This window comes from Ascaphus truei, chromosome 1 (assembly GCF_040206685.1).
Source record: "Ascaphus truei isolate aAscTru1 chromosome 1, aAscTru1.hap1, whole genome shotgun sequence".
Lineage (NCBI taxonomy): Eukaryota > Metazoa > Chordata > Amphibia > Anura > Ascaphidae > Ascaphus > Ascaphus truei.
In genome coordinates, this window is record NC_134483.1 from 506,939,350 (window position 1) to 506,953,961 (window position 14,612).

At 42.3% G+C, this 14,612-nt stretch overlaps 1 protein-coding gene across 3 annotated transcripts in view; it reads right to left on the bottom strand.

Annotated features, from left to right (window-relative positions):
* Positions 1 to 14,612, bottom strand: part of ACOX3 (acyl-CoA oxidase 3, pristanoyl) — a 122,657-nt gene that overhangs the window by 96,824 nt on the left and 11,221 nt on the right. For all 3 annotated transcript variants that reach the window (XM_075570021.1, XM_075570012.1, XM_075570008.1), the window contains 4 exons: positions 12,998 to 13,072; positions 9,088 to 9,177; positions 5,972 to 6,115; positions 2,762 to 2,850 (listed from right to left, as the gene is read on the bottom strand). In XM_075570021.1, coding sequence (XP_075426136.1) covers positions 2,762 to 2,850; positions 5,972 to 6,115; positions 9,088 to 9,177; positions 12,998 to 13,072 — 398 coding nt within the window. The remainder of the gene's footprint in view (positions 1 to 2,761; positions 2,851 to 5,971; positions 6,116 to 9,087; positions 9,178 to 12,997; positions 13,073 to 14,612) is intronic.

A 14,612-nucleotide genomic window follows, 5' to 3' on the forward strand; every position in this document is an offset into this window, starting at 1 on the left:
GACATTATACCCATCAGTGTCAGAGGGAGCTGCAACATGTCGCTTTAAAAAAAAAAAAAAAAAAGACCCCCAACAAGCCACAGTTCTTGCTTCAGGGAGTGTTCAGCCAGCCACAACAAATCAGTACTTATTCGCTGCAGAAATACAGTAACCCACACTGATATTCATTAGGGCAGGGTTGAGCAAACTTTTTATGACGAGCCCCCCTTTTCATCCATGAAATTTCTCAGGCCCCCCCCCCCCTGCCTGATGTCATCAAAATCACATGACGTCAGCGCACGTGAGCTGGTTCATCCAATGAGGGCGAAACGGCTTTGTGACGCTTCCGCCACGCGTCTACAGTCTCCTGCAGCCAAGTTCACAAATCGCTTGGGCTGCAGGCGTGCGCGCAGGCAGTATACTAGTATTAGATCACAGTTTATTTTATTGTTTGCTGGGATCTGGTAATATTTTTTTTCTGGTGCACAAAGGCAATCCATATGAGGGGACATTCATCCACCTCTTTGCTACCTCCCTTCCCTCTCCCCCTCCCTTTTTTCATTCTCCCATTTGCTTTCCCCAGTGTCTTCCACTCCTACCTACCAGTTTTATGTATTATTTATTTATTCCCGTTTTAAATCTTGCCTAGGGATCAGGGATCCCCATAACCAAACTCAAGGGGGTATTGATGAATCTCCCCTGCTGCTCAATACTCCCATGTCTCTCTTTGTCACACACTCAATCAGAATTCAGGAAGTCAAAGCCTGTGCTGCATGAGCTGTGCAGCACAGCACCACCCAATGGCTGCAGAAGAAATTGCAACTACAGTCTGCTTTTCTCTCTGCTTCTCTGCAAAATCGCCCCCACCGCCTGTGCCCCCACCTAAACAATCTTGCGCGCCCCACAGTTTGCACACCCCTGCATTAGGGGTATCCATCCTAACAGGGAATTATTAGCAAAACGCAGCAGGGGATGGGCACTCTTGTTGTTCAAAGTCTCCTAAATAAGTTCAAGGACTCTTTCAGTAAAATACATTTTTGGCACTGAAAAGATTACTAAAAAAATGCTTACTGAGCCTAACCGCCATCTTTGCCCTCAACATAACCCTTTTCCAAGATGAAAAGATAGAATTATAATTCTAAAAACAAACTAGCTAGGCTAGTGTTTGGCATAATATTAAACTACTATTAAAATTGATGGCCTTTAACTATGAAAATCCCATTTGACACTCAAAGGTCTATGTGCCAATCGATGCTAATGCCATTTTTTCTATATTATTAAGACAGCACAAAAAGAATTGGCGCCTAAAGTAAAAATGTCCCCATTGTTAAAACTCATGTGGGACCCCAATATACAGGATTCCATGGAACACAGATTGAAAACCCCTGTGAATGTGTATAAAGAGCTTTCAAAACAAGCTCTAAACACATTATTATACATCTCAAGGACCATACACACTTCTACTTTAGACGAACAATACCATGTTAACATAAAATCATTCTGAAAGAATAATATATTTCCTATAAGCATATGTAGCGCATGTTCCCCCACCCCTGAGAGAGATGGCTGCTACCGTGTGTGTGCTGCGTTACCTGTGGCTCATAGGAGGCCCAAGCCTTCGCTGCTGGGAGCCTGGGATGTGCCTGATATGTCAGGTGCAAGCACCTCCACCTGTAGCAGGATCGTAATATGTGGGATGACCCTGTTACAGGACACAAATAATAATATACATGTGGTAATATGTAACAGTTTTACAATAGGGAACAGAATAACAGTGCCACACCAATGTAGGCCTCGCACAGCCGTTTCCCCACAGTGCCCGTCAACCCAACTCTCACACCCCGATGGAATGTCCGCTCAAAGTACTGAGGTGCTCCTGAGGCAGCTAACCTCCCTGATGTCCACAATAGCAAACCCACCTAAATGTGTGAGACAGCGCTGCCCACTAGAACTGAAGGTTTACAGTTGGTGCCCTTGGTAAGGTGAAATACCTGCTGGGTGCTCCTACACCCGGTAGCGCTGATACGGTAAGGTAGGATCCACTGATCCAGCGATGTCATCCACGAAGCCTCTGCCTCTATGTTGAGTGGTGTCCCGTGTGGATGGTTCCACCATGAAGTGTCTCTGTACTTATGATGATGAACCAGTCCCAGATCACCAAGGGCCCAGATCGCAGCCACGTCCTGGCTTTTCCTCACGTTAGTGCTACAGGACAGGGTCCCTATCTATGGGGGTCCCTGCAGCAGCCACAAGCTATCACAGTTAGTCGGGGCCTAGCTGGGGCCTAGTGATCTCTGGCCTAGTACAGGGGTCACCGACGTCATGCACCTACACATTCTACCCTAACCTTGTCCCATCTCCGACTGGCGTGCTCCTCAGCGCACAAAATGTATCCTTTCTCCGAGCAGGGGAACCGAGCAGCCCTATTGGCTGTGTAGCGTCACATGGGTCCTGCAGCCCGTGCATGGTGGGGCCTGTAGTCCCCGCGAAGCCTTTCTGAATAATGGCCGCCCTGCAGCTCTCTGCGCATACTCAACTGCACAGCACATGCACGAGCATACTTAAGATGACGGCGTCCTGCCAAGGGAGCCGCTGGGAGTCTCCGGCGATCCGATCGCCTCTGCTAGCTGCCCGACACTGCCGACACCTTCCCCCTGCCTCCGCTGCCTAGCGCACCCACGCTGGGAGGCAAGGGGCTTACGGAGGACCAATGGGACCCGGGCTACACATATTAAGGGTTTTAAATATGTAAAAGCACCAGTACATGAAGAATATCACTCACCCATTGTCTAAACCATTCTGGCCAATTTTCTTGCCTATGTCGCCCACCATCACTCCTGGCATAGACAGAAGGGTTTTGGCATCTCGGATCTATATAGGACATTTAAAAATATATATATATTACTACTCATTACTGATTTGCTTTTAGCTTCAAGCAACAGAATAGTTAATCAATATATGAAGTGACAAGGGTTAACCAGGTTATTTTTATGCAACACTGTACTTTTATTTTAAGATTGTTAAATTAGACCAAAAGTAATACTGCTCCACATGAGATGTCAATCAGGCCAAAATCTATAACTAATTACAGCCCAATGCTAGCACACACAGTACATACCAAGAAGCGTAGCTATTATACACAATTTGCTTAGTAGAACGTCAAACATAACTTTCACTTGGATTTAGAAGGTTAATTGCAATGGTTTGTTGTAGCCAAGAGACAAATGCAGCTGTGAAGTGCAATTAAAATAATGAACAATACTTCGAACAGCTTACAAGATTTAGCATCACATTTGGACTCAAGAACAAAAGATATGTTTTATACTTTGGCATTTGAAAATGCGTTCAAAATTCATACCATTTATCACAATAAAAAAAAAACGTAAGCGTTTTTGCAGTGTAGCAAGAGGCAAAGTTGGGAGGATACATATTGTAATGTTGTGCATCACATATTCTGTGTTATGTCTTCTCTCAAGTTTCAGTGGGGACCAGAAGAGGAGGTGAAGGGTCTACAAGATCTGAAGGATGTAAATGGAACTGTAAGAAGCTTGATCAATAAACAGCACATGTGGTGTGTGCATGGGTGGTTTGTTTTTTATATATATATTTTTCAATGTACCTTTTATTTTTAATTCTTATTTTAAATTCTGATTTTAAAAAAGGGGGTTTGAGTTCCCTAAAAACAGAGAGAGGGGCACAATTGGGTTGAACATAAAATTACAATCAAAAGTATGTATTTAAAAAAAATATATACAGTATAGTTGGGGGATAGGAAGAAAATCGGAATTACCATATGTAATTAATATACCTTGAAAATATTCCGTATTTTAATAAACGGGGACACAGACAGTTAACTTGAGCTACAAGTAAAAATACAGAGAATTGGTTTAACGGCAGGTCAAGCCACTGACCGTACCTGGTTTTACTGTATGTGTTTTTATAGGCTTGAGGTTATCTCATGCCAAGACCTGTTTTTAGCCACCACATACTGTTTGGACAATATAACATGGTGTTTGTGTTTCTTCAAAAGAGCAACATTTGGATCCCTCACTTGCATCTTTCTCAAAACGATCTTGATAAAATTCAAAGTAAAGGACTCAAATATCAACACTTTAAATACATACCCTACCATATTGTCTATGTGAGTGCTGGCTCCATCTTCTTATGATCTTGAGCCCTCCTTTCCCACGATATTAATTAGACAGCAGTCACGTTTAGGGAATGTAACCTTTCATGAGCAGCGCCCTCAGTACATTTTGTATCAGTTTGCATCGATTTGTTCTTATTTGTGTTTCATTCTAGTTCATTTAACTACTGTTACCCCACTGCATTGCGCTGCCCAATATCTCAGCACTTTATATACAAATAAATTATAATAATATTTGGATCGACTTTGTAGTCGCAAAGTCCTGGGAGAACAAGGCAAGATGGAAACGACATCATTTTTTACAAGGTAGGTTCCAAAAGGAAGCTGAAAAGATCCTATATCTTGCACTCACTGTGGAAAGGGATACAGTAGATGGACTCAAAGTCCGTGAGATTCCAAATATCTCTACAAGGGGGTCGTTAAACCAAAGGTTAGCCAGAAACTGACATACATACATATATATATGTCCACATAGGACTAGAAGTTAAAAAAAAAAAATACAATTTTAACAATAATAAATTGATAAACAAGTGAACATATAATTCACATTGTGAATATTAAAATTCTTCATACGAGGCCAACACCTAGGTGTGTATAATTGATGCAATATAGCATATACCTCTATACCATTTAATAAAGTCAACTGGTAGGGTATGTATAATGGGAGGTGCGTGATATAATGTAAGATAACACACCTACATATCTAATTGATGCAGCAGCGCAGTAGGTAACCCGCAGGCTCAATAGTCATATATAAATATATACACATACATACATACATACATATACACAAACATCAATTCATATAAATGAATGTATATGTCCACAATACAAATACACATATCCCCACAGTATCAGCAAATAATGTGAATAAAACTATTGTGTATCTCTCTCACATATTCACCATAGACAGTCACGGTAGGGCAATACGGATATTAATACAACTACCTAACAAGGGGTCAGTATATGAGGATTGCTCAGTTAGATCTAATGCAAAAGTGTATGTGCCAAGGACAGACTATTATAGCCTGGTCTCAAAAATCAGCGATGGAACACACAGACATATATAATATATACAGTAGCTGATTAAATGGGTAAAGGAAGCTAGTACAATAGTTCAAAGGTATAAATGAGAAGCTATGACCCAAAGCGAGATCACCACAATCGTTTCAAGATGTAAACTACTGTAGAATAGAACAATGGGTCATTAATATATTTTCTTCATGATTCCCAAGCAAGTTGGAACCGACATTGTTCGCTCTATTGATCAGGAGGAAGCATGCTTTTAGTAAGGAGTTCTCAGTATTAGAAACTCCCGGGTGTGTTTGGATCGACCTCACCAGAAGGTCCCTTCTGCAATCCTGATCAGATGGGTATGGAAGTAGAATGTGGTACACAGTAGTGGGTTCCTAGCAGCATTTAACATGGGATATCACCAACTCTATGCAAGAGACTGACAGTTTAACCGTTAGTGCGGGTAACAAGCCAAGTAACTCCCCAGTGTACGAGTGAGAGCTACAAAAAGGATGAAGTCCTTCATATTATTATTTGCCATGAGTTATCAGTCAAGTGAGAAGTATGTCAATGTCTTTGAAGCACAGTACTATTGACGGATGTGCAATAAAGCACTAAATGTTTTATAAATATTCCTGGTGCCCATCCTTGTTACCTTCAAGCACCTACCCTGCACCCTGAACAGGTATGAGAGACTGAGCCCAGCCATGTATATAATCTGATGTAAACTCCTCTGGAGTCGGGTAAGGAGGGCTACAACAGGATCAGTTAAATAGTTAAATAGATTCAAACATGGACAGAAAACACAAGCAAAAAGAAAGTTAGACTCACCTGTACAACAAAGGAATGTAACCCATGGCATCGGCCATCAGATGTATATAGCTGCGCATAAACAACAGCATGTGTGGCATTCTTTCCCATGTTACCCACCCAAAACTTAGCAGCCTCAAAATCGGGTGAGTTGATGACAAACTCCTAAAATAAAAATTAGATTACAATTATAAACGTATTAGGGGTACCCTACATTTAAAAACGGTCTAGGAAATTTGGTTGCGGCCATTCGACCGCGACCAAATTGCCACCAGCCCTCTGCCGCCAGAACTACTCACCGAAGGTCACCTCGCCACCTTTAAAATGTCCTCAGATCTCCCCTCCCACAAGGCACCTCATAGCCCCACCCCCTCCCAACACTGCCCACAACTTTCAATTTGGTCCAGTATCCGAAGAGGAGATTACACAAGCGCTCCTCAAATTAAACTAAGCAGCCAATGTGGACCTGACTTACTACAATCTAGGTTCCTACGACTTGGTGCCCCAGCCATTGCCAAACCAATTGCTTCCATAGTCAACTCTATCCTGTCTGCAGGCCATATCCCTAAGACCTGGAAAACTGCCAGAGTTGTCCCAATCTTCAAAAGTGGGGACAAAAACACTGTCTCAAACTACAGGCCAATCTCACTTCTCCCAATTCTATCCAAAGTCATGGAAAAATGTGTCTACTCCCAATTAAGCTATTACTATACCAAGACAAATTTCCCTAGCCAATTCCAATCTGGCTTTCGCCCCAAACACTCCACCGTAAATACCCTGCTAAAAGTTTGCAATGAAATCCAGTGTGGAATGGAACGGGGACAACTCACTGCAGTATTCCTAGATTTTGCAAAGGCTTTTGATACTGTTGATCATGCTATCCTGCTTAACAAACTACAGAGCTCTGGAATAGGGAAGCATGCTTTAAACTGGTTTTCAGTCCTACCTATCAGGTAGATCCCAACATGTGTCCATCTCAGGCTCTAACTCCAACCCCCTGGATATCACCTGTGGTGTCCCGCAAGGCTATGTTCTGGGGCCCCTACTCTTCTCAGTGTTCATCAATGATCTTCCCACAGCTTGTAAAGAAGCCTCAATACACATGTATGCAGATGACACAATCCTATATGCACACAGCCATAGCCTCTCTGACCTTCAACACATACTTCAGTCTGACTTTTTGAGACTCGAAAACTGGATTTCCCAAAACAAACTGTTTTTAAACACTGACAAGACTGTAACAATGGTATTTGGGACCAAGACTAAATTTTTAAAGCTTCCAGCGACTGAGCTCCAGATTAAAACCAACGCTAACACCACCCTAACCCCTGTCACTAGTTTTAAATACCTGGGCATATGGTTTGACTCCCATTTAACATTCGGGATGCACATTGATACCCTGACAACCAAGACCTATGCCAAACTAGGGGTACTTTACAGGAAGAAATCCTCCCTAAGTCTCCTGGTCAGAAAGCGTATCGCACAGCAGATGCGAATGCCAATTATTGACTATGGAGACATAGTATATGGCTCGGCACCTCAAACCCACCTTAGCAAACTTGACACCCTCTACAATTCAATGTGTCGTTTTGTTCTCCAATGCAACTACAACACACATCACTGCGAAATGCTCAAAGAACTAGATTGGTCATCACTCGAGTCTAGGCGCAAAGTTCACCTTTCCTGTCTTGCCTTTAAATTCTCCTCACCCCTACCACATGCAGCACTTATTATCTGAGATCAGACTCCAAAAGACTGTTCATGGTCCCAAGGCTCAACAAAGTATCCGGCCATTCCTCCTTCTCTTACCGTGCACCCCAAAACTGGAACAACCTACCAGAGACTCTCACATCCACCACCAGTTTAAATTCTTTCAAATCTAAGGCTGTCTCACATTTTAATCTGGTCTGTAACTGTTACATACGCCTATAATATATATTATCTTTAACTGTGCATGCAATGTCTTGTATATAATGTATACCCTGTTCATTTATGTAACTGTATTTGTAACCATGTATTCTTTGTCTTAACTCTGTGCCCAGGACATACTTGAAAACGAGCGGTAACTCTCAATGTATTACTTCCTGGTAAAATATTTTATAAATAAATAAACCTCTGTCCTCGGATCACCTGCATTTGCGAGTGCGCCCGTGCATGCGCACGAGCAAAAACACACAGCGTGGCCGCCAGCACACATTGTTTTATTTCTCGCGGGACATTTTAAAATGTGTCCTGGCTGCTGGTGGCCGCGCTGTGTCCTGCTGGTATGCTTCCACGGCGCGCTCACAAATGCCATCCAAGCGGCGGATGTGCGAGTGGCCCCCCGCGTCTGGGGAGATCCAGGGACAGAAGTTCTCTGTGGCTGGGGAGATACAAGGACATTGTATGGTGGAATGCAGGAAGGTGGCAATTTGGCCGGCAGCAAAGGTGACTTGTGATGAATAGTCCTGGCGGTGGAGAGCCAATGGCGATGTGGTTGCAGCCAAAAGTCCCATTCTGGTGAAAAACTGCTAGAATGCCGTGTGCGATGATGCACATTCACTGTATTCATGAAATGGTTCTCGCTTGTCCAGGCGGCATTCTAGGTTACAATAAAATGTAAAATGGGACATTGCATTTCGTGCTAAATGCTTGATTCTCCCACGGCTGCAAGATAGTGGATTTTAAAGAACGGGAAAGTCCATTATAGTAATATCCCTCTTTCAATATATGTCACAAAATGACTGAACTTGTTCAAGTTGGAGTGAGAATCAAATAATACAAACAGTTGCATATTGTTGCACATGTACATTTCAGCATATATCATGCATGTCAAATGTTTCATTAAAAATATTTCACTATGGCAAATAGATTGAGTATTTTGTAAGTATGTAAGGATGATAATTATTATTATTATTATTATTATAATGAACACTTCCACATGCGCTCATTCTAATCGGTTCAAATAACCGAGGAGTTGGTGCGGAAAGTGCTTGCAGATAATCTTTCTGCATCATTTGAAATCAATACGGCAAAATCTCCTGATCGTTACGCCATCAAATTGAATTCTGATTTTGCATGGCAAAAACTCATAGCTTAATGAATAGGTCCCTAAGAGTTTAATAAAAATATGGATCATTTTGTTTTCTCCACTGTACCTTGGTAGAAGCATCAAACGTTGCAGTTGTTCTAACAGCCTTGGTATTGCTGCCATGACTAAGTTCAGTCAGTGCAAAGCATCCAAATATCTAAAATCAAACAAATATATTCTATTAAAATGAAGTTTGCAAAATATCACAAATTCAATAAATACATTTACTTTAAAAAACAGTTGGGCCCCTTAAGGCACCAGGCCTCAAGCCCCAGTCACTAGTCCTAGCTCTGCCAGCGGAACTGTATATAGAGGCATAATTACTGTATGTTACATCTACACCATATATTTATGCAAGATAATATCCTTATAGTCTTTGCATTACTGTCTGACACTGAAAACTATGGTTAAGCCTGCAACCTCCAAGCACTTCTAAATCATTCTGAACTAATTTTGTAACATTTAGTTTGTTCGTAACATAATTATAGTTAGAGATGGGTGGAACAGTCCAAATCTGTTTCGTGCAGATTGTTTTGACCAAATCCGTTCCCCCCCTCGCCCCCCATCTGCAGATTGGGTACAAAAAAAATCCGAGAGGAGGAGAGAGGGAGAGACCAGGAAGTGGAACTGGTCTGCTTTTAAAGGAAGCCAGGGGGGTGGAGCTACTACAGCTATGAGCACTCATTTTGGTGCTACATGATGGATATGCACAAAGGTGGCTACGGCGTAACAGAACATGGATAAAAATATTAACTGTGCCATCTGCCAGAGTGGCAAGCACATGCTGAAATGCAATACTTTATTTTTTTTACAAAACTCTACAAACTATAGAAACTGATTCCGCTTGAGATAGAGAAGCAAATCTAATAAGCAATCTTTTCCATAAGACACCTCCTGGCGCGGCAAGAAACCTTACAGTCCATTTATTCGACTAGGCTGTAATGTATTCCAGCACCAAAGGTGCCTTATGGAAGAACACTGCTTAGTAAATATGTACCACTGTATTTATCCTATAAGATTACAAGTACTAACGCAAGTCACAAGCTCACTTTCTTATATTACTTTCTCTCTGCACCTGCTGTATTTGCTGTGCTTAACCTTGTTTTTACTTGTGTGTGTCAGAAAACATTTGGTTTATTTAAATCACTATTAGAATATGAAGAGAGAGAAAAGCCAATCCTTTAGAGGCGGTCTACTTCTAAATACTCCAAGTGGGTAAAGTACCCCTTAGAGATATATAATGACCATAAAAAGTAACTTTTAATACATCTACAATTAAAAAGAATGAGAAGGAACCTCCAAAGAGCAACAATAGAGTATAAATTAACGTAATACAATGTCCCCGTGATATATTAATCTAAGTGAGTTAAAAGGTAATACATTTATTAAGAGACAGAATTAAGTGAATGATAAAAGAAAACTTGATTATAAAAAGCGCAAAGATCGGAGGGTGATGAAACCACAATATATACTGGTCCTAGTAGGGAGACTTTGCACCTAGTAGTAATTTAAGTAACATGATAAGCAATGAACGAAGCCTGTATATTTCTATTTGCCGAAAAAAAGACTCCTTATTTAGAGCTTGTTTGATATTGCAGATTTAATGCATTTTGAATTTTCAAATCACAGGTTGGCTTCTTCAGAGATGCAGTCACCCTGAAAGAGACCCTATCCCCATAAATACAAGGGATTTAATGCCCCCTGTACAATCTATATAAAACGAGATTGCACAGATCTAGTCTAATAAAATGAACATGTATAACATCCAGATGGTACCAAGAATATTCGTCTACAAATAATAATAGTGCTTGCTTATTAAACCGCAGTTATAACTGTGTAATCCATAGAGCAGCAAAGGTGGCACCCATTCCTTCTAACCCAGAAGAGCAAGGTAGCCCATGTTCTGTTCATCTTTTAGTTAATCTCAACTGGGCTCAGTAACTCATAGAAACCAGTACATATGATTACTTTGTGCTTGAAGTGCTTTCAAGCTTACAAATCAACAAAATAGATATCCCTGGGAGATGTGGCGTTAGTAGACAGTGCGTGCTGCTAGCTATCAGCTGGTTTAGCTCACAATTCTAAAGCTGTGGCCTACAAAAGCCGTGGTTGTGGGTTCTAGTCCCGTTGGGTCCGGCACCATTACAGTATATTGTTTGCCTTAAATGTTGCTCTATTGTGCACATATAATAGTGTGTGTCTGCTAACATTTCCTATCCCTGTGTGTGCTGATTTTTTCTGTATTACTGCTTTTCTTGATACATTAAAGAAGAAACTTGGCAAGACCAAAAGCAAAACGTAAGTCCTTCATTTTATTTGATTTAATTTTTGAGCGCTGATACAGTTTGTTTTTTGTATAGTTTTATGCATCTTGCGGTATAGATGCAGGAGCATAGCACCTTCAGCTGAATTATATTAGACAGGGCGAGAGATAGTTAATTCTATTTTTGAAGTGAAACTTCTTTAGTGTCACCTCATTCGTAATGGGACAAAAATGCATTGTGGAGAAAGAAAATGAAACGGATGTGACGTCATGAAGTAAGTGCTGTGTTCTGGCTCAGCCCGACCCCAACACTGACATTCTCCCACCCGCCCTGCTAACCTAAAAATCACATGCGGCGGCGATAGCCGCCAGCGCCGCTCCCAACGGCTGACACTCCCCCCACACGCCCACTGACATGCGCCGCCGGCGCCGCACCCCCCACCCGCTCAACATCCATGAAACCTGCATCGTGGAGATGCAAAAGTGAAACAGATGTGAGGTGCGTGCATGAGCACGAGCGGCACCGTTGGAAGGCACAAGTGACGTCAGTGCTGGCAGATGGGGTTGAGCCAGAGGGGAGGGGGGGAGGAGGAAGGAAGAGCGCTGAGTGCGCACACACGTACGTTACCGTGCCCTGTCGCCTCCTGCTTTAGTAACGGGGAGCGGGGGGTTGAGCGCGCTGCGTCCCCCATAGCACCACCAGAGGGGGAGGAAGAGCGCTGAGGGTGCCCTTCAGTGCCCTGTACCTCCGCCGGGGGGCTGGCTGCTGCAGGACACACAGCCATGTCCGCAACTCCGCCGGGGGTAGAGAATGGGGTCTGCTCCGATCGTGTACCTCCGGAGGGGGGGTGGGGGGGCTGCTGCTCAGGAGACTCAGACAGAGCCCCTTGTGTCCGCAGCTCCGCTGGGGGTGGGGAGGTGTCAGGAAAGGGGGGGCAGGACACCAGACAGAGAGACATACACACCATATATACACACACACACAGTGACTGACACACACACACACACACACACTGACTGACACACACCCCAGTGATGCGCCGAACACCGCCCCCCGAGTGATGTGCCTATCCCCCGCAGTGAGCTGCCGAGCACCCCCCCTCCTCCCAATGTCCCTGTACCTCGGCCAGGGTGCTGGCTGCAGCAGGACATAAAGCCCGAAGCTCCGCTGGGGGGGGGGAAAGAGACTCAGACAGCGTCCCCCGTGTCCGCAGCTACGCCGGGGTGCGGGCAGTCAGGAGAGAGGGAGGGGGGGCAGAACACGACACATAGAGGGACAAGTACACCACACTCCGAGAGAGAGACACGCACACGCACACACACTGACTGACACATACAGACACAAGGAATTCAGTTACTATAAATATAGACATGCAAATAGCCAAAACACAGGGTCAAACTTCTTTGTGTTGGAACTGAAATTGTGTTTTGATTTTTAATTAAAAACATCACCATCACAAATACAATTTCTGTGACAAAAGACAAAGAAGTTTCACTTAAAATGTGCGTGCGCGGCACACACATGATTTTTTTTAAATTAATCCAATAGTCTCTAATGATTGCACATCTGAAAGATAAATATTAAGATCAGTGGAGAAAATAACGCCACTTGTTGTGGTAGCAATTTTATTTTTCCAGTATTGATACAACATGCCCTCTCAATATTCCAAGCTATTAATGGTTAAGCTTAATTTTTGTGTGTTTCTGAACTTACTTCCATGTTTTTTGTTTGCTGTAGAAAATTCTTATGCCTCTCTGACCCAGCATTTCCTACAGCACCACTGAAAACCTAAAAAAAAAAAAAAGGAATAAAACATAAGGTAAAAATATGAAAACACAAAAATAGATTTATTTTTTAATGCACATCGTCCAAAAATGTATTAATTCAAAAACGCACATCTGTTACCCAAACTACATTTCTAACTGCCAAAAATATAGTTATGGGATCAAACTAAAGAAAAACACAAATGCTTTTGGAAAGTTTGTATAACATAGAAGTGTAGGTTTTCCAGATGAAAAAAAAGGACTGTACTACAGTATGTGCAAGTATCTGTATACTGATGATATAACACAGTAGCATCTCAAACCTCCCTGATCTCTGTAACTGATCTCAAATGGAGTTCTCCAGAGCTAGTTGACTAGTTAAGCTAGTTTTTTTTAACATCTGGTGCAGATTGTTTGCCAGGGATTTTTACACCTCCCGACACATAGGAAGGGGAAGACAAAAAAACGACCTACAATAAGTCCCATGCCATTACAATCTTTAGAGAGTGTAAATCTCCAATACATCATACTGAAATCCTCAAACAGCAAGATGATGTACAGAAGGGAAACAGTGGAGCAAAGTACATTGATAGACTTGAGTAAGATGAAAATGTCTCTGTACACACTGTATACGTATATGCTCCAGAATGGGATGAATATGTAGTCTGTCTTAATATCCATTTTGGTTATAAAGCACAGACACGTACAGTAGGAGTCTGGCTTGACTCTAACTGGACAATTGGTTTACATATTGGAAAGTGTAATTAAAAACCTGCGCCAACATTGCAATATCATTAAAAAAAATACCCCTTTACCTGCCTATGGTACGAGCCAAGTGACACATTGGGCCATATTTACTAAACAGTCTTTTGCTATAAAAAAAAGACACCATCCGGCACTGGAAGACACCTTTTCAAATCAATGGCCTGTAAGGTGTCTTATAGCAGAAAACCGCTTTTTAAATATGGGCCATTGTCCTACAGACATTAATGCCGAACCCCAACAGGGACATTAACTACGGCACTGCTGACACACTCAATGAGTTTGAAGCAACACTGCTTGTTTTTGATATATTTATTTGTATTTATGTTTTATTATTTTTTTGCCATTACCCTATACACACACACCCCGGTTTAAGGACACTCACTTTAAGTACACTCGCGAGTAAGGACATATCGCTCAATAGGCAAACGCAGCTCACGCATGCGCCTGTCAGCACGTCCTGAACAGCAATACCAGCTCCCTACCTGTACCGAAGCTGTGCGCAAGCGGGGAGACTATAGAGCCTGTTACAAATGCGTTATTTACATCAGTTATGCACGTATATGACGATTGCAGTACAGTACATGCATCGATAAGTGGGGAAAAGGGAGTGCTTCACTTTAAGTACATTTTCGCTTTACATACATGCTCCGGTCCCATTGTGTACATTAATGCGGGCATGCCTGTACCTCTGTTAATATAAATCTACTGGAAAGTTTTGCTTTCCTTTTTAAGAATTAAAAGGGACCACTGTTTATTTGTAAGATCCAGAAGGTGTACGGATTTTAGAGTTTCATGAAGGT